The sequence below is a fragment of the Dermacentor variabilis genome, chromosome 7 (genome assembly GCF_050947875.1).
Source record: "Dermacentor variabilis isolate Ectoservices chromosome 7, ASM5094787v1, whole genome shotgun sequence".
Classification (NCBI taxonomy): Eukaryota; Metazoa; Arthropoda; class Arachnida; order Ixodida; family Ixodidae; genus Dermacentor; species Dermacentor variabilis.
The window spans coordinates 104350911-104371882 of NC_134574.1; the positions used below are offsets into that span (position 1 = coordinate 104350911).

At 50.4% G+C, this 20972-nt stretch overlaps 1 protein-coding gene across 1 annotated transcript in view; it reads right to left on the reverse strand.

Annotated features, from left to right (window-relative positions):
• Positions 1-20972, reverse strand: part of LOC142586996 (uncharacterized) — a 51738-nt gene that overhangs the window by 12184 nt on the left and 18582 nt on the right. The window contains exon 3 of the mRNA XM_075697862.1: positions 15521-15616. Coding sequence (XP_075553977.1) covers positions 15521-15616 — 96 coding nt within the window. The remainder of the gene's footprint in view (positions 1-15520; positions 15617-20972) is intronic.

Here is a 20972-nt window from a genome sequence, read left to right on the forward strand (position 1 = left end):
GAGATCGTCCACGGCAATCTGCCAATAGCCGGAGCGAAGGTCAATAGAGGAGAAATAGCGAGCACCGTGGAGGCAGTCAAGGGCGTCATCAATCCGAGGTAGGGGATACACGTCCTTTTTGTAAACCTTGTTAAGGTGCCGATAATCCACGCGAAAGCGCCATGAGCCATACTTTTTTACCAGCGCAACAGGTGACGCCCATGGACTACATGACGGTTCAATAATGTTCTTGGCAAGCATTTTGCGAACTTCGGTGTGAATAACTTGACGCTCAGTCGGTGATACTCAATAGGGGCGGCGATGAATAGGAGGGGTATCGCCGGTATTAATGCGATGTTTGACAGCTGTTGTTTGGACCAAAGGACGATCGTTAAAGTAAAAAATATCTTGGTAGGAAATCAGCACGCGGTAGAGCGCACGAGCGTGCTCGGAGGGCATGTCGGGTGCAATCATTTTCTGTAAGTTGGCGATGGTACAAGTTGCCGACCGCGACGTTAGAGGAGGATCGGCTGAATGGTCGTCTACTGAAATCTATACTACAGAGCGATCCTCGCATGAGCAAAGTTGGGCCAGAGACATCCCGCGTGGCAGCACTTGTGTCGTCAAGCCAAAATTGACCACTGGCAGGCAGACGCGATTCGCCGTAATAGATGAAACTGTATGAGGTACTGTGATCCCGTGTGTAAGGAGGACTTCTTGCATAAGAGTCGCGATGTAGTGACCGTCTGGGACTGGTGGGGATGACACGAAGTCAACGTAAGTCAGTGCCGAAGGTGGCAAGCGAACGAAGTCGACGGAACTGAGGCGAGTAGGTTGTTATTCAGCGGGATCCAGAGCAGGCAGGTCGAGGCGGAGAGTACTGGCGTAGCAATCGATGAGAGCAGAATGTGCGGAGAGGAAGTCTAAGCCGAGGATGATGTCGTGAGGACAGTGAGCGATGAATGTGAATAACACGATTGTTGAGCGACCGGCGAAGGAGACGCGGGCAGTACACATACCAATTACGGGGGCTGCTCCGCCATCGGCGACACGGACAACAGGCGTCGTGGCGGGCGTGACAATTTTCTTGAGCCGGTTACGAAGGTCAGCGCTCATTACGGACAAATTCTTCCCAGTGTGTATGAGTGCAGACACAGAAACACCGTCGACTTGCACGTCAAGAAGGTTCAGATGAGTGGCCAACGCCAGGAGAGGATTTGGCGGCGTAGGGAGCAATGCAGCGTCACCTCGAGGCGCTGCATCGTCTAGTTTTCCGGCTGGGAGCAGCGTCCGAAGGGAGTCGGCGAATAGGAGCGACGCGGTAGGGGAAAGCGAGATTGTCGTCGTTGGGGTGAAGGCGAGCGAGAATACGAGCGGTTCGGTGTAGGAGAATCAGCGGCGGCCTTATCGGAGCGTGTGGCATAGGGACCAGAAGGGCCACCTGGGGGGCGAGAGGAGGCAGTATAAGTAGACCGGGTCGGGGAACTCCAGCGACTGCGACAGTGCTGAGAAATGTGCCTGATTCGATGGCAGTGGAAAGAAATGGGCTTCTCGTCAGCAGTGCGCCATTCAGATGGGTTGCGGAAACGTGGTGGGCAAGAAGATGTGGGACGGGGCGGAATCGAAGAAGCAAGGCGGGTATCAGGACAATGGGCCGAGCAGATGGTGTGAAGACCCATGTTTTCGAACTCTTGGCGGACAACTGCCTGGATCAGTGAGACCGTGACTGCAGATGTGTTGGTGGGACTGGAGTCGAAGGCAGCCGGATAGGCGGCCTCAATCTCACGCCGGACGATCCTGGTAACATCGGCAGTGTTGTTGGGACGAGGAGTATCGGCACAGGAAGATGCCGCTGGGGTGTTGGGCAGACGGGCAAACTGCTAGTCAATACGTCGGCTTTTAGCGAGTTCCTGGCGGCGGCACTCTTTTATAATAGCATCCACCGTCGCTACGTTGTTGCAAACGAGCAAGTTGAAGGCGTCATCGGAATTGCCTTTGAGGATGTGGGCAACCTTGTCTGACTCAGTCATGTGGGTGTCAACTTTGCGGCACAGAGCCAAGACGTCCTGAATGTACGTGACATAGGGCTCTGTTGACGTCTGCACACTGCCGGAAAGCGCCTTCTGCGCGGCAAGTTGGTGCCCGTAGGGGTTGCCGAACAAGTCTCGAAGCTGTGCCTTAAGTGAATCCCAACTGGTGAGCTCATCTTCGTGCGTGCGATACCAAACTCTAGGTGTGCCACCGAGGTAAAAGACTACGTTGGCGAGCATAATAGTAGGGTCCCACCGGTTATTGCGGGTGACGTGTTCATAGAGGCTGATCCAGTCATCGACGCCTTCCCCATCTTTGCCCGAGAGTACGCCAGGATCACGGGGAGCGGGGAGAGTGATTTAGGTCGTCGAGGTGGCAGCAGGTGTCGGAGCCGGCGGAGTCGGGTTGTCGTCGCCGGGAGCCATGAAGGAAGGCTCGACGAACCGTCCACTGCGAAGCTCCGTGACGAGGTACAGGGAACGTCCACCTCCCCCAGATATGTTACGGAGGAATACGCAGACGAAAAGCTATGTACAAGTATGTTTACAAAAAAATACGCTGCGCTTGGCCAAGAGGCAACAGCCCACGCTAGCTTCAAATCGTCGTCGTCGTCTTCGTACTGCTCGGCTCTTCGTCATTGGAAACACTATCCCGTAGCAATATTGACAAAGACACATGGGGAATAGGCGCTCACCCCGTGATGCGAAAGCAATATTGTTTCTGCATTGAACTCGTGTATGGCAGAGCTTGCCACGTGCATGGCACTAAACCTACCGTGCGCACCATGAAATGGTTGAAAAAGCCCTATGACCTTGCAGCGCCTTCCGCTGAAGGTTCACTGGACAGATCGGGTCTGGAAAGAATGTCATGGGGCAGCATCATAGGAGGCTGGCTTGCCGAGACTAGCTGCTCGGCGTCATGCTCCCTGCTATTAGCATTTGGCGTCCGTCAAGGCTCGCGAAAGCTACATCGGCGACATTCAATCGAATAACGATTCAAGACAGCATTTGACATGAGGTGTTGTAAGTCGGCCTCGTCTCGTTCTTCTAAGAGGTTGCGCTGGACAATGAACGATCGGAATGACCGGTAAGTCCGCATAGGCAACAGCAGTATCACTCATCGCAGACAATGCCACCTGCGCAGTTTAGCAGCACGGCCAGTGAATGAGCAGTGCCATGACGTCAAGTCACGCTGAACGGCAGCCATCGCTGCTTCCGCACGAAGTCTCGAGCCCCCAAACAAAGCAGGAGAGTGTTACCCCGAACGCTGAACGGGAAGGGTAACTGCAGTGGTGAAACTGGAGAAACCCTGATAGCGTCTAAATTGCGCGTTTCTCGCAACAACGCAGCCAACAGCACGCCTTGTTTGACCTTAGTCGCCAGAGAGAAATGAAATGCTTAAATGGCATGCACTGTACTCGCAAGTTCCCAGAAGCTTTGCCCTTTTCAGCAATCCTTAACCCATTTCTCTTCCAAGCCTGCTTAATGCCGAGCAGAGGAAATACATGGATGGCGGTGGAAGATTGGCAGCGCCGCTATAGTCAGGACGCAGTGGCACCGACTTTGGATCCCGGTGCTCCGCGACTGGCGCGGGACAGCGGAGGCGTGCTTTCGTGAAAGGGAGGGCGAAATTGCAGTTGGGACGCAGAGCAGCGTATTCTCCTGCTTAATCTATATTGATGAACTCGTGTGATGTATCTAGTATCATGCTGCAGTCCCAGCCGCCAATTCAGTTGTTTTTATTCGTGTTTAGGTCTGCAAAATAAACGGAACTCACTCACAAAATAACTTTCTTATTGCACAAGAATCACTCGGACTCGGGCTCAACAGCATTGTACTCGGTCGGGCTCACTCGCATTCAGACTTCACAAAATTTAACTCAGCCGGGTTCACTCGCACCCTGACTCACCAAAATGCCCCTCAGCTGCATGGTCGTCGCATCAATACGCGCTGACCGAGTAACAGTGGCATACCATTTCTCGAGTGCGGGGGGGGGGGAATCGCAAAGGTCTCTCTCTGTCTCTCTCTCTCTCTCTCTATATATATATATATATATATATATATTGAACGAGCCTCGAAATACTCCTGTCAGTTGTATTTCTATTTGTCTCAGCTAACATAACAATTTTGACTCTTCGCGTTGTCCTGTCAGTTCAGGGGTGCCGCAAGGTTCTGTTCTCGGACCCTTGCTTTTTCTCATTTATATTAATGATTTGCCTAACTGCGTAGCGTCCTCCATAGGGTATTTGCAGCCGATTGTTTCATTTACAGAGTAATATCATCAAATTCTGACGCTCTAAACCTACAATCTCATCTAGACAAGGTAACTAACTGGTGCGACACTTAGAAAATGCGACTTAACAGCCAATGGAAACTAATGAGGATTTCCCGCAATACTGCTTCGTCTAACCAATCCAACTATCACTTGAAGAACTCTGTACTCGAAGAAGTCAGTTCCTATAAATACTTAGGCGTCCACATAACATCTAATTTTTCCATGCAAACACACATAAACCACATCACTAAAAATGCTAACCGTACGCTTCCTTACCCTCTTCGCAATTTCTTTATGGCACCCGCTAACTTGAAGCTACTTCTATACAAAACACCAATACGTCCTAAGCTTGAATATGCCTCTTCTGTATGGGACCCTGGCTGGGATTACTTAACAAATGCAATAGAATCTATACAAATCGTAGCGTGCGTTTCATTCTTACTAACTATTCTCGGACATCAAGCGTAACATCTATGAAGGTTACTTTAAACCTCCCTGTCCTCTCATCCCATAAGAAGTTAGCACGCTTATCACTGCTGCACAAAATTTATTGTTACAATCCGGAATTAAAACGTGGAATTTTGTCCGAACCTGCATACATATCATCTCGTACTGAGCATCACTATAAATTGAGCGTTCCACATTGTCGCACGAACCTATTTTTTCGTTCATTTATTGCTAAAACTAGCAATGAATGGAATCATCTGCCAGCCTGAATTGTTAGCACAACCGATACATCTGCTTTTAGAACTACTATCGAAGAATGCTTTTGTTAATCCGCACTTTCTAATCTTTTTTAATATTATAGCCTGTTATCTGCACATGCTCCGCATTTCCTTCCACTCCCTTCTGTAACGCCTTCTGGCCTTGAAGGTACAATAAATGAAATGAAATAACGCATAAAAATGGGAAAAAGTGACTTTTCAGCAAATGTCTTCAAAGACCATAAGCAACCTACGCAGCGCAACTTTTCGCTACACGTCACCAAAAAGTGGCCCTCAATTTTTCAAAATAAGAAATATGTGCTCTTTTTTCTTCAAGTAATAGTCTATAGTCAAGTAATAGTCTAAATTAATAGTCAAACAAGTAATAGTCTTGATCTGATTTAGAAACAGCCTGGGAATGAAATCGTGAAAGTCAAGTGACAGACTCCTTCAGAAAAAAATCAAGTTAGTGTTCTATGGGTGTTGAAATGGCTCTGCAAGTTCGACCAAGGTCATTTCCACGAGCATATCTACGAGGAGCCGTGATTACCCGCTGAAATTCAACAGTTACACCTGTAAGAGGTTTGATTAGGTTGTTTATGATGATAATATACTGAGACGGCAATGCTACGTAGGCTATCTTTAGACAGAGAATAAATAATTCTTGCATTTGATAAATCAACGATTTTATGCTGCAAGGCACACCAGTCGTTTGCTGTGGTTGTTTGAAATACTTTATCAGGGCCTTCCCCTCGCCTGCAGGTTAAATGTACCAAGCTGATTATGTTTTTGAACACAAAAATAGCGGTCTTAAAAAATTAGGCACGATGCAAGTTGCGCAAGTTGAGATTGATTTGGTAGGGCGGTGACTGCCCAGCGACAGGCACATGCCCCCGGATGGCGAACGAGACGAAACATGAATCTATGTGCAGAGGCCTCATACGTGTCTAATACATTGCTAGCGGTGTTTTTCATGCCGCATATTTCAGCCTCGTTATGGAGATTTGAAAACTGAGAAGTTGTCGAAATTCATGATTATAGATAAGAAACTAGGTGTTAATACATTCAATTATTCTGCTGTGCTTATTCTTGGCAATCAGTGCCACAGCTCCACCTTGCAGTGGTTGAGCTAAAGCACTTAAGCTGAATGTTTACTGCAAATAAGATCGCTCGATTTTCATTACCATGTGTGAGCTTAAGCTTGAAACAAACAAGTTTTAGTTGTATTGTAGATGAACTCTAGCTACTTAACCACGACGTTATCTTTGTTCATCTAGATGTTTCCTTTAGTCCAAATTTGAACAAGCGCTGTCAGAGCCCGAAAATCCTAAAACTAAATTAGTTTGTCAACCTCATTACAGCAAGGAAAGGTAATCTCGAGGGTGTTTACTTCGGATAGAGGAGTGCACTGGCTGGAGGTGATCAGCGAAAAAAAGATAAAATCAGTAACGCCAGAAAGTCCGTGTCGCTTGTGCCACGTTCGCTGGCGCTTTCAGCGGCTACAGCTTTCAATAAGTTTAGCTACAGCTAATAGCTACAGTGATTTATGACTTTATTTAGCTAAACCTTGGAACTGACGGACATCTGCGCAAGAGACACTTCCTGCCGGCCCACTTCAACAATTTAGATGTTAAACCCACCATGCATACGAACTGACTTTTCTGTGCTTCAACAATACGAATCACGTTTCCCTCATATAACGCAACATCGTCACAGCACCGTCCCTCGGTCTCCCTCACCTCACCCTTACTTCTCTTTCCGAAGGTGATCCTCACCTTCCCCATGTGAGGGTGAGGACGAATGAGGGTGACGAATGCTCTCTTGAGGGCTCGCCTTCAGGAGGATTCACGGGTTTGGTGACGAGGACAGTAGAACAATGAGATGTTAACCAGTGCGAGACCACGACGGGTTGACAACGACGGCATGGTGGGAAACAAATGACAAAGCTGCATTCACGACGACAGCTTGAAGACGACGGTATCACAAATGATGCATGATAGCAACCGTTGGAAGACGACGTAATCACGACGATGCCATGACAACGGCGCGTAATCGTGATTGAATCAGAACAGCAAGATCCTCCCAAAATGGTCAAGAAGGATTGACGCCTATGGAGCAACGAAGATGTATGATGACTGTCATGAGGAAATTGTGACGACTGTGCTGAAGATATGATGATGGTACAATACCAGCTGACGTTGACGGCAGGACGTTAATGGTATCGCGACGACTGCGTGACGACGGCGACATGTCGAGAGTCGGATGACGACGTCAGAGTCACTATAATAGATCGACTGCGACGGCACCACGACGACAATACTACTACGAACGTGGGAGGACGACTGTATGAGGACGACCAAATGACCACGATAGTATGACAACTGTGTGAGGACAATGGAATGGGCACGAGTGTATGAAGACAATGACATGAGGACGACTGTGTCATGGAGACTGTATGGTGATGAGGACGTGATTACGAAGCCATGACCATAGTCCAATCACGAAGCTGGAGTGATTATGACAGAGTGACTACGATGATATTATGACGGCGGTGTGACAACTAATGCGTCACGACTGTGTGGATGACGACGTGACGACACTGGCGTCACAGAAGTTGGACAACAAAGTAGGATTGATGATGATGCCACGAGCACTACCGCATCACGACCACAATCACATACCTAGTGGCCCAAGCTACTAGAGAACTCCGGCCACTAGGTCAGTGTACAAGGGGTGACGAGCAAGCGTGACGAGAGTCAGATAACGAAGCTGGATTAAGGACGATGGAACGACCCCAATGGCCTCACCGCCGCGAGCACATACCTTGTGGATCAAGCTAGTCGACTTCTTCACTAGGTCGGCGTTGGAGGCTAGATAGATAGGTAGATAGATAGCTGCGGGCACAAGTTTCATGGGTGGCCTTGCATACTCTCATTCAAGCTGGCGTATCTGCACTTCGTATGTTAAAATTATGGGGTTTTACGTGCCAAAACCACTTTCTGATTATGAGGCGCGCCGTAGTGGGGGACTCCGGAGATTTCGACCACCTGGGGTTCTTTAACGTGCACCTAAATCTAAGTACACGGGTGTTTTCGCATTTCGCCCCCATCGAACTGCGGCCGCCGTGGCCTGGATTCTATCCCGCGACCTCGTGCTCAGCAGCCCAACACCATAGCCACTGAGCAACCACGGCGGGTACTTCGTATGTTACAAGCTTGCTATGTTGTCCACACTGTTAAGCACTCGTGTATGCTCTATACACCACGACTTTAATATGCAAACAGCATTATTGGCCCGCTTCAGCCGTTTAACGTCCGTCCGTCCGTCCGTCCGGCTAGCTAGCTAGCTTGTTACCTTGACCCAGTGGCCGAAACTGCTTACCAGCTTGGGTCAATAGGCTTGTGGTCGCGATGCCGTCGTGGTTGTTTCATTGTCGTCATTCTAGTTTCATTATCTGTCTCAACTTGCCACCTTCGTCACATCTTCTACGCCAATCCAGTGACCAAAATGTCGAATAATTGCGCCTGAATGTAGGTGCTCGCAGTCGTGCTACTGTCGTAGTCGTAGCATCATTGTCATTCCAGATTTGCCAACCGGCTCTCACTGTCGTCCTGCAGTCGGCGTGCAGTGCTTGCCATACCGCCATCATGAGGCCGTAGTGGCCAAACCGTCTTTGTCACTTGATCTTCTCCATTTAACTCCTGTCATGTTGCCATCGTCGCGCATTCCACCACGACCCAGTGGCCGTAGTTTCTGTAGCTTGAGCCACTAGGTGAGACATCATCGTTATCACGTCATAGTGATTGCACCGTCATCATTATAGCTCTGTAATTTGCCTCTTGTTATGCCGTTGCCATCGAGCCATCATCCTTTTGAGTCCGTGACGATCATGGTGACGTTTGGTTGCAGGAGTGCGAGAGCTATCGCTGCTTCTTCTGCTTCCTCCGAAGACGGAGTGTAGATTGATGCGCAGGTGACCAGCTTTTCTAGCCCGATGACCACGACTGTTGCCCTCGTGGAGCGTTTCGATAGAGAGGCGTCTGTATATAAAACAGTGTCGTCTTCCTTCAGGGTCCTGGAGATGGCTCTTGCCGGGGCGTCGCGTCGTCCGGCATGCCTTGTGGGGTTCATGTTGCGTGGTAGTGGTTTGCATTCCAACTTCTCACTCAACTTTTCGGGTAATTGGTCGTGGCGGGTGTAGTGCGATTCTTGCCATCCTAGCTTGCGGAGGACGCTTCTGCCCGCCTTGGTCTGGCTAAGGCGTACCCTTTGATTGGATAGGTGGGCTTCTACGAGCTCGGCTGCTGTGTTGTGGACTCCCATTTGAAGTAATTTTGTCGTGGATGGATTTATGGGAATGCCCAGGGCCTGCTTCGTGGCTTTCCTGATTATTGCGTCAAGATGTAAGACGTCCTTCTTGAGGAGCTGCAGGTACGGCGCTGCATACACGATTCGTAAGATAACAAAGGCCTCAACGAGGCGCAAGGTGTCCGATTCCTTCAGACACCTCCTCCTGTTGGCCACTCGTCTGATCATGTTCAAGATTTCGTCTGACGTGAGCTTCATTTTTCTAATCATGGCTGTTGCCTTGCCGTCTGCCTTGACCAGGAGGCCCAGGGTCCTGAGTTGAGTTTCCGGGAGGATCCGGTTCCCTTCCAAAGTGATTTCCATTTTTTCTGCTTGTGTCCTTGATGCATGTGGTCGGACAATCGTCAGCTCCGATTTTTGAGGCGAACAGCAAAGGCCACATGTCTTCACATAGCTGTTGATCGTATCAGCCGCTTTTTGGAGCGTGTTTTCCATCCAGCCATCCGACCCTGCCCTCGCAGTCCAGAGGGTGATGTCGTCGGCATATAATGCGTGGCCCAGACCATCTATTGATTCGAGAAGCTTGGGCAATGGCAGGAGAGCCATGTTAAATAGGAGGGGGGAAAGGACCGAACTTTGCGGCGTTCCTTGATTCCCCAAGGAGATCGGTTGGGATGTCTCCTCTCCTATTCTGATCCTTGCCGTTCGGTTACGAAGAAAGTCTCGGATGTAGTTGTAAGTTTTCACTCCACAACCCGTGTTGCGCAGGTTGCGGAGGACACTTTCATGTGTGACGTTATAAAAGGCACCTGTGAGGTCTAGCGCTAGTATCGCTCGCGGCACCTGCTTCGTTGCTCGCTTAATTACCAGTTCCTTGAGTTGTACGAGAACATCTTGGGTGCCCAGGTGTTGCCTAAAGCCATACATTGTCTCTGGCATCTGATCGGTGGCATCAAGATGTCGCTGCAACCTCTTAAGTACCATACGTTCCATGACCTTCCCCACGCAGGACGTGAGGGATATCGGTCGCATGTTGTCGATGTGAGGTGTCTTCCCAGGCTTGGGTATGAAGCGGACTTCTGCCTCTTTCCATTCGTGTGGAAGATTGCCAGACTCCCAGACCCGGTTCATATACTCGAGCAGCTGTCTGCGGCCCTTGTGCTCGAGGTTGTTAAGTAACTTGTAGGTAATGGTATCGGGTCGCGTCACGCTGCCCCTGTTGCTCCCGGAGATTGCCGAGATCAACTCGGTGTCAATGAATGACTTGTCTAACGCTTAATTGGTACGTCCTGTGTAGTCGGGAGGTGCGATATCACCCTTCTCCGTTTTCAGGTACTTGGCCTTCGGGTCGTTGATGAGTTTGTCGGCACCCCCAGTATAGTTGTGGAGGGTGCGCGTGAGGCTTCGATTAGTGGCGCTCTTGCTGGTGAGAGGATAGATCAGGTGACGAAGGAGGCACCACGTCTTCCTGGTAGGAAGGGTGCCCTGCAGTCCATCACACACGCTCAGCCAGTTCTCTCTGCACAGCTTGGACGCGTATTCAGCTGCTTGCTTGTTGAGATCATGGATGCGTTTGCGAAGTTTCTTGTTGTGTCGTTGTTTTTTCCAGCGTCTGGTGAGGCTGTGTCGTGCTTCCCAAAGGTGGGCAGGGCAAGCTTTGCGTCCACACAGGGTGTCTGCAGTGTGGTCGCAATTTTCTGGGTGTATTTTTCTACCAGCTCGAGTTGTTCCTTAGCCCATTCCCCATACGATTTGGTGCTGTTCGTGTCCTCGTCTTCATCGGCTGCTTGCCTTTTTCGAAGTTTGTCCCAGTCAGTTATCTTTGTTGTTCCCATTCGGGCCTTGAACGCAGGCCCCCTGATCGTAATATTGAGGATATCGTGGTCCGACCCCAGGTTCACGCCTGTGTTCTGCCACGAGACGTCCAAGGTTCCACTCAGCAGATAAGGTCTGGAGTGGTGTCCCGGGTCGTACTTGTGCCCATGCGGGTGGGAGTGTCTGGTTCGTTGAGTAGGGCTAATGTGTGCTGATCCAGGAGGTTCGCCAGCACCCTGCCTCTCTTGGAGCAAAATTTGTAACCCCATATTGTGTGAGGCGCATTGAAATCTCCTAATATCAATAGGGGTCGGCTGGCCGCCTCTCTCTTGCTGTCGGGTAATGTGCCCTCTATGTCGAGGTTCTTCTTGGAGGGCCGGCAGTATGCGTTCAGTATAAAGATGTTGTCTTTGCTTCCTATGCCCCTGCTGTGAATTTCCAAGAGAACGTGTTCACACCCTCTCTGGGTGGTAATGTGCTGCGTTGCAGCTATGTTGCTTCGGACTAGGATGGCTGTGCTTTTCTCATTGGGATCGGTGTATGTGACGTACCCCGCGAGTTTTGGTCGCGAGTTCGTTTCTTGAAATGCAAGGATATCTGGTTTGTGTTCCGCATTATCTATGTATTGCTGTAATTCGCCTATTTTGTCCTTAATTCCTCGGCAGTTCCATTGGGCTAAGATCGTTGTATCTTCCTTCCTATTTTTACGCCTGGCCGCCATCTTGGCTCAGGTTGGTAGTCGTGAGACTACTTGCCATGCACGGTTTCCCATACGGGGCTCGCTTTTTAGCTTTTTAAGTGGCTAGTATGAGCTGGTTGACATTAGCTTCTAGCGCGTCGAACTTGGCCATCTTGGACGTTATCAAGCCGATTTGGCTGGCAAGCTGTGTGACCATCTCGGTGAGGGCTTCAATCGGGTTGGCCCACGCCGGTTCCTCAGATGAACTCGATTCAATTTTCACTGCCTCCATTGCTGTTACAGAGGGCTCCGGTTGAGCGTCCCTCCTGGCAATTTTGCGTTTTGTGACATCCTCGCTGCTTTTCGATTTTTCTAATGCCTCCATGCGCGCAAGAAGCGCGCTGATTTGCTCATTTTGCTTAACTACAAGCGCTTTGAGTTGCATGCATTCCTCACAATCTTTCTTGGGAGTCTGGGGAAGGGGAGGGAAATCTTTGTTGCTAAGAGCGATGGGAGATCTAACTGCCCAGCCCACCTGTTTAGCGGCGTTCCTCGACGGTGTCGGGCTCCGGGTCTTCGACCTTGAGCGCGACTCCCGGCGGCGCCCGCTGCAGCTGCTGCCGGCCACGTCACCCGGCGACGACGCTCTCAAGCCCGGCTTTGAGGCGCAGCTGCTTCTCCGCCCTCGTCCGCCTTCACGGGAAAGAGAGTGATTCCGGTACCCGGACGTAGCTGCTCCCTCCCGACGTGGCGGTTTGGAGGTTTCTGCAGGCGTGTAGTTGGTATCTTTCCGCTCCCACCGGCGTTTCCGTACCACGTACGGGATCTTGAAGCGAGCTCTGCACACCTTGTCTGCGGTCAAATGTTCTCCTCCACAGAGGTCACACTTGGGGGTACACTTGTGCTGTTCATCGGGATTTCGAGCACCACATCCCCGGCAGATCCGGTGTGTTGGATCAGGGCAAACATCCATGCGGTGGCCCAGGCGACCGCACTGATAGCAGATTCTATCTGTTTTCTCTATAACGAGCATTTGGCGAGCAGGCCCCCGTAACGAACGTAGTTCGGCACTTTGAGTCCATTGAAGGCGATCACCACAGACGTCGTGTTAGCGATGCGGTTGGCCTCTACAGCAGTGGGATTATATTCGTTGACGATGTTCTCGTTGATTTCTTGAACCGTGTCTCCGAGGGGGACGCCTCGTATGACTCCCTTGGTCATGCCATAGGGGGCCGATTCGTAGGCTCTGACCTCGTGCTCATTTCCTTGGACGACAATCTTGGTGACTCCAACATACCAGTTAGCATTTTCTCTCTTTGAAGTACTGATGACAACGATGTTTTGCTGGTAATTTGGGCATATTACGTCCCGGATCCATTCTTCTTTGGTGACTCCCGCCGCAGCGTAAATGGCCCGGCCAACTTCCATATGGCCGACCTTGCTGATATTCAGACCCCCGCGTGGTCTCACCACGATCTTGGTATCGTCTCGGGGCAGTGCAGGCATGCGCGCTCTCTTGATTATCGTATCTTTGGCGTTCTCGGGTCTACGACCGGCACCGGAGGGTTTTGATTGAAGTGCATTGGGTAGACCTAGGTCTCGCTGACGTGGTCGGGACTTGCGTTCACCGGCGATGCGCCAGCCCAGGGTCCTGGTTACTTCTTCGGGGTGAATATCCTCCCCCTCTATTTCAACACTCATGGGAGTGGCCATGATGCAGGTAGAGTTCGGAATAATGTGCGTTCCAGCAGCGACCGCCCGTCGGCCGCGGCGGCTAGGCCAAGCGGTCGGCGGAGCAAGCCTAGGCTTAGCGACGACTCGCCTTGGGTGGGCACACAATCGTCCTTAAAGTCCCAAAACATGGTCCCCTACCTTAAAGGCAGGTATCCTCGTGGTTCTGATGACTACACGGAACACTTGGTGCAAGAATTTTTGTAGCACAAGGTGATAATCCGGCAATGTTCCTTTCAACGTCGCCATTCCAGTTTTACCGTCCAACTCTCGTCAAGCTATTCTCTTCATTGAATCGTCATACATTCGTTCTAATACCATCGTCGTGAGGCCGTTGTGATCGTTCCGCCATCGTCACTCTACCTCCGTCATTTCACTTGAGTCATACCGTTGTCGCCAAGTCATTGTCGTCACGTGACTGTCGACACTCCATCCTAGTCCTACAGCCTTCATGACACAGTCGTCATACCGGCGTCGTCATGCACTTGTCGCCATCCTATTGACCCACTTTTTTACGGCATCGTCGTCATGCATGCGTTGCCACACCGACATGGTGTATCCTTCGTGGTCTTTCCACCGTCACCATTCTAACTTCGTCATTCGACTATTGGTTGCCTTCGTCGTCAAACCGTAGTCGTAAGAGTGTCGTCACCATATGATTGTTGCCACGCAGACAAACCACATCACTACAGGAACATTCTTCTATTGCTGCCATACCGTCGTCACCACAGGGCCTTCATCGGTTCATCACCGGTATTCCTTCATCCTATCGTAATCATATTGCCGTCATTCACTAGTGATTATGCTGCCTCTGCCCTGGCATCGTCGACAGACAGTCGCTGTCACGAATGTGTTGTAATACTATCGTCGTTATGCTGTCGTGGTCACTACCATCGTCGTGATTCCAGCTTAGCCACGTGGTTGTCGTCATAGACTCATCATCAGCACAATGTCATCATGCCATCGTCATCAGGGTGTCGCCTTTGTACGATCGTTATGAATCCAGAATTATCATCTGATCGTCGTCGTGCCATGGTTGTCTGACGCCTTTCCTATTACATCGACAATATTCATTCTCATGCATTTTCTCATTCATATTCAGCGCAGTGTCCCATATTTTTCTTTTGCCGTCCGTGTGCTTCTGTGCTACTGTGTAAATAATGTCATACCAACTAGATCACCAGTATATTCTTTTGAAATTGATTCTTCATCATTCCACCATCCTCACTGCGTCATCGTCAATCAGCTCTCGTCATGCCGCCATATTCAAAGGCGACCTTGTGAAGCGAATGTCATAGCGAAGTGGGCCAACAGAAAAGACAGTCTGTGTCGCATTTAGCCGAAGCAACAGAAGTCTCCGAATCGCCACTATTGATTTTAAATAAACGCAACTCAATCAATATTATCTGTTGCTACATCGCTTAAATGGTAATCGCATTACCGTCCACCGTCACGTGAGATGACTTCCATAACGTTTCCCTTCTAGTACTCCAGCCGTCCAATGCCTTAAGCATTCGGCCTCGACTACACGCATGATTCTTTGACGCCAGAGTCCTATGAATCGATTGCTGTGACATAGTTACTAGCGTAAATTCAGCTAAGAGAAAAAAGTTGTGAGTTTGGAAACTATTTCCTGTTATCCTTGGTAGGGTGGTAGTAACTATGCCACAGCAACTGCATCAACATCAACTAGCCAAACCCTCTTCGAAAATTCCTTTATGAATCGCCTGGATCATGTGCTAATTTCTCATTATTTTCTTGTGACTGGTAGGGCTTTCAGGGGATCTGTTAGACTACAGCGCCTTCGGCTCGGTCTATATGTTTTGTTAGACATCTTCAAAGTGGGTGAAGTTAGTCCATAGTACTGTTGCATTAAAGAAGAGACGGGCTGTCGCAGTAAATGAGTTAAGGGGCGATGGAGTGGCAAAATGTGCTTCTCTTTGCTTTTCGCAGTGTCATCATTTTTATTGCATTTTATACTTAAGCATATAAAACTTACCACATGTGCAGTTGCATCCTTCACGGGGCCCTCCTTGTACGCATATTGCTTTAGGTTTGCCCTCCTCCGGGCAGTCTATACTACACGAGGAAATCACTGCAACAGAAAGCCCAAGGAAATGCAGCACTAATTTACAATGGCGTGTGACTTAAGCAACTTGGGCGCACAGGGCATGCAAGTTGAAATCCGCGTCCTTATATCAATAAACGGGCACTCGTTCGCTTCACACGGGATAATCAACCGTGAGGTAAAAAGTACACCTTAACAGACAAAATTAGAGACAACATTTGAAAGAGTAGCAATTTAGAAATACTTGCCAACCGAGTAATTCTACCATTTATTACGTCTGTCCGGCCGCGGTTATACAACAAATGTTTTAGACCATTTTCCCTTAATTCAAGAAATTATTGGCTAAAAATTTACTTGCGATGAGTTTTGTGCTCTCAGCCAATATTTCTCGAAAACCGTTTCTTTATATCACCACAGCGCCGAATGCGATGTTTACACCCTTATTTCCCGTAAAAAAAAACTGGGTTAGCCGGGAAATGTTCTGCAATATTGCCTGGTGAGGACGCTTTATATTGGCGGGCCGCTGTCGAAATGTGTGGGAACGAAAGATGATTTTTTTCTGGACAACCACTGAACAAATGTTCATGATGTTTGCTGCATATAAGAACAAACTTTGAATGTAGTCACTGTAGTAATGAGGATTTTTACAGCTAAGCAATATATAGCTAGCCGATTTGTCTGTCCATTTGTCGCCCGTACGCCGAAAACTCCTCAGGCAGAAAACGATGCGCATGCGTGAACAAAAAGAGAAAGAGAAGGGCGCGATTGGCTGCGCCAGTAGTGACATCATTGCTCTCCGTCGCCCAAAATTGAGCAAACCTTTGCGGCAAGGGAACAGAGACAGGAAAAAAATTCAGTGCCTTCCCACTGTGTGAAGAAGGATGGCCAGCGAAGCTGCGATTGTGGGCCCGTTAATGGCGAACTGCACCTCCGCCGTGCCTCTGCCCGGCATCGCACTATCTTCGGGATCGGCCCACGCATTAAAAATGAGTCTGTCCAGGGAGACGAGATCCGCCAGAACCTAGCCATAAGCAGCTTCGCTTTAAAATAGACGACACGCACAAAGCACTTCAAGACATGGTCAAAACACAGCACCCGTTTGACAGAGTTTGAAAACACCCTACTCCGCCCCGGAGCAGGTCCCCTAAGGAAGCCGTACTCCCGTCCCGACAAAGATGCCTGTGAGTAAACCCAAACGAGTTACCTACTGCATTTGGCAGTGGAACTGCCGGGGCGTCCGGCGAAAATGAGCACACTTGCAACAATATATTACCTCTCTGGCACCGCATACCTCTCCCGATGCTATCACATTCCAAGAGGCCGAAGAACCGGCTAAGATTTCGGAATACACGGCGTACACCGCAGTTTCCGATGATAGCCGCAGGCGCCAAGTACCCACACCAGTTAAGCGAGACACTCCGGTTATACAGCATCACACAGGCATTGATACAGCAGTCCACACTCTCCTGGAGGTCATTCCACCTGCAATGCGCACGCAACAGCGCCTCTTCAACCTCAATGTGTACCGCAGCCCCAAACAAAAACATAGATTTCTATGATTCCTCACCAAAGTAGATCAAGTAGCTAGAGGAGCCCCCTGCTCACTGTTGGGGACCTAAACGCGCCTGCGATGGCATAGAGTAACCAGTGAACCGCCAAAAGGGAAGACAACTATGGTTTGACGGCCAGAACCTAGGTCTTACTCTTGTCACAAGTCGAACTTGCCCCACTCATATGGGAAGCAGCGTTAGCAGAGGCACTACTCCACGTCTGACATTCGCAAAACGAATACCACAGGCAGACTGGATCAACACACAGGATAACTTGGCCAGCCACCGCTATTTAGTGCAAACAACAATTTGAGCGGGCCGGCGAAAAGTCAAGGGCCGTCAACTGCGCATCACGAATTGGGACGCTTTCCACCAGGCTAGAGCCCTCCCCGCTTTCTCAGGTACCCAGCCCCCTTTGGAAGCTTGGATTGCATCCTTGCTCCAAACGCGATTGAAGCCACTAAAGTGGCACCAAAGGAAGCCAATATGCACCCTAGGCATAACCTAAACAACCAAATTTGGACCTAAAGGTAACTAAATCAGACCGAGGTAACTGGATGAGCGCGAACATTCGCACTCATCCAGTTACCTAGCCCCCACCTCGTAATATGCACGCTGAACACAATCAGGAGCGATGTGCAGACACGGCTAAATGACTACAAAAACGCTACTACCAAGCCACAGAAGTAGTCTACGTGGACACAGCGAAATACCCCAAGCAGAACGCCATGGTGGTCGCTGTAGCTGCAGGCACGCAGTACCGCCTATCCGCGAGCGCATCAATACTCAGCACTGAAGTCAAAGAAGGAGAAGAAACGGCCGTCGCTTTGGCCTACGCCTCTACCAATGCTTACTGCATCATCAGAGATTCCAAAACAGCCAATAGCAGCTACACAAGAGGACTACCAGCACCCACAGCACAGAAGATGTTCTCCGGAACTCTTCCCTTAAGGTGACGATGCGTCCAGATAATCTGGGCCCCTGGTGACTGGCGCCCTGGTGACAACGCCTCAACGTATAAACTGCGGCGAAAAAATATATAATTACATCAAAGCTTTTGTGAAAGAAAGGACAGCCACAGTGGGGATAGGCAACTTACGCTCTGAGAAATTTGACATAGCGCGAAAGGGAACCCCACAAGGCTCCGTCATTTCGCCGATGCTATTCAATCTGGCGATGAGCTCGCTACCCAAGCAATTGAAGCAAATAGAAGGGATGGGTCACGCAATATATGCTGACGACCTCACCATCTGGACTACGGGAGGGTCGACAGGTAAACAGCAAGACGCTCTGTAAGAAGCGGTTGACACATCGGAAAAGTACCTGGAAGCATGTGGACTGGCGTGCGCACCTGAAAAGTCGGAGCTCTTGGTGCTAAGGAAGCGCACAAGAGGCCGACAACCGCAGCAGATACCAGTCCCGGTAGTAAAGTGGGAGGCATCATGATTCCGCAGGTTACGACGCTCCGCATCCTCAGACTTCTGATTCAAAAGGACGGGGCCGGGGGAGCAGAATTGGAAAAAATTCTGAGAACAGTGCAACAAATAGCCCACCTTATCAAAAGAGTGACGAGCAAAAGTCACGGACTCAAGGAAGAAGACTGCACGAAAATAATAAAAGCGCTGCTCACGAGCATCGTCGCGGACGGGACCCCATACGTTGACATGAAGTACAGTCAACGAGGCAAAGTAAACGCCCTCATCAGAAAATCCTACAAGATTGCCTTAGGCCTGTCGCCCTCCACGTCCACAGTGAAATTACTCAAAATGGGAGTCCACAACACGTGGGAAGAGCTTGTGGAAGCGCACAACGTCAACCAACTGGAGAGGCTAAAGCTGACAAAGACGGGAAGAGCCCTGCTACAAGATCTGGGCTACCAAGTCAAGGATGAAAGGCACCTACCTCAGCGTACCCACACGAGATGAGAGACAAGCTACACATAAGTACCATTCCCAGAAACATGCATCCAGAGTACGACATGGAAAGGAGATAGGCGAGAATACAGGCGCTCAAGCGCATACTCGAACGCACCAACAGCAAACAAGAAAACGTTAGATATACGGATGCAGCTGCGCAAAGAACAAATGATCGATTTGCAATCAGCGTGGTTGACGAGAAGGGCGGAGAACTTACAGCGACATCAATACGTGCCAAGGACACGAGCACAGCGGAAGAGCTGGGCATAACCCTGGCCATCGCAATATGCAAGAAGACCATGGTTACCGTTGTGACGGACTCGCAAGAAGCATGCAGAAGGTATATGAACGGAAGGATTGAAAAGGCAGCACTTCAGGTCTTGAACAACACCGAGATAGAAGCAGCACAAATCCTCAGGACGGAGGGACACAAGTCTCCCGCGGGGAACCAGGCGGCGCACGCCGCGGCTCGAGATCATGCACGCCGAGCCATCTCCGACACGCAGAGAACACGGACCGACGACTGTGATGAGGATGATGAACGGATATCCAAGAAGTACTCGGATATCTTGGCGCACTACAGGATGCAGAGGCGTCGCTACCCACCCGCGCATAACACGATGAGCAGGGACAAAGCGGTAACCTGGACAAGATTACAGGCTCGAACCTACCCACAGGGAACACTGCTGCATGCCATGTATCCGGGCTCCTACGGGCGACACTGCAAGTTCTGCCTGCCATACACGCCCAACACCTTGCGCCATATGGTGCTGGGGTGCAGCAATAATTGAGACGCACCACCGCCATCATCACCACCAGGCGATAACATGCCGAAAGAGGCGGATTCAGAAGAAGAATTGGAAGACCAGTTGGAGGCTCTGCTGGTGACGCAAGACCCTAACAGCCAGCTGCTGTTGGTGAACCAGGCTCGGGCTACGGCGGCGAGCCATAGCTACTTGGACTGAGGAGGCCACCTAGCTTTGGGCTCAAGAAGCCTGGTCTCACAATAAAGTTTATTTCTCTCTCTCTCGTTCTCCCTTCACTTGGCGCCCTTTCTATAACTCTAATGGTCCACCGGTTATCCAACCTATGCATTAAATGGCCTGCCCAGCTCAATTTTAGAGCGCAGCTCTTTGGCGTCCGTTCCTGGGTTTCGCGTCGTCGTCGGCATTGTCGTCGGCCTCGTAACCAGCTCCGCCCCCCTTTCATCCCCCCAGCGCTAGCAGCGACCGACTGATACCGCTGGATGCCGCTGACGCCGCTAGAGAGTCAAGATAACGTGACTGCATAGAACACCGTCGCCGCCATGCAGAAAGAGGAGGAAAGGGTCCCCCCCCCTGTTATTGTGTGGCGGATAGGGTGCTCTTCAGTTGCCGACGCGCCGGTTATTTCACGTAGGCCCCGGCACGTCGACGAATACGTGACCACCTTCCCACGGCTAGACCTGGTTCTTAGCGCTGCGGAAGCGAGGGTATCATATTGTTTGTGTCGGCATCGGCGGCGTTGTCCCTGAAACCAACTCCGCAGCTGGGGTTGACTCACTATCGGCGTCAGCGGCATCAGTCAGTCGCTGCTATCTCTTCCCTCCTCCCTTTATCGTGTTGTCCGCTTGCTGCGCACGCTTCTGCCCCCATCGTTTGCCGCTGGGTGTACACGCCGCCCCCCTCCCCCCTCTTCCTGCGAGTCTCCGGTTGTCAAAGCGCCGGCTCGAACTTAATTCCTTTTTTCGCTCCTCCTCCAATGCAACCCCTGTGCGGTGGCAATCAGAGAGCCAGATCGGTGGCGGCGGATCTGTATATGTGCACCGCCCGAGCCGAAATTGCCGCTGCCGTTCGCCCTGTGCGGTGGCAATCAGAGAGCCAGATCGGTGGCGGCGGATCTGTATATGTGCACCGCCCGAGCCGAAATTGCCGCTGC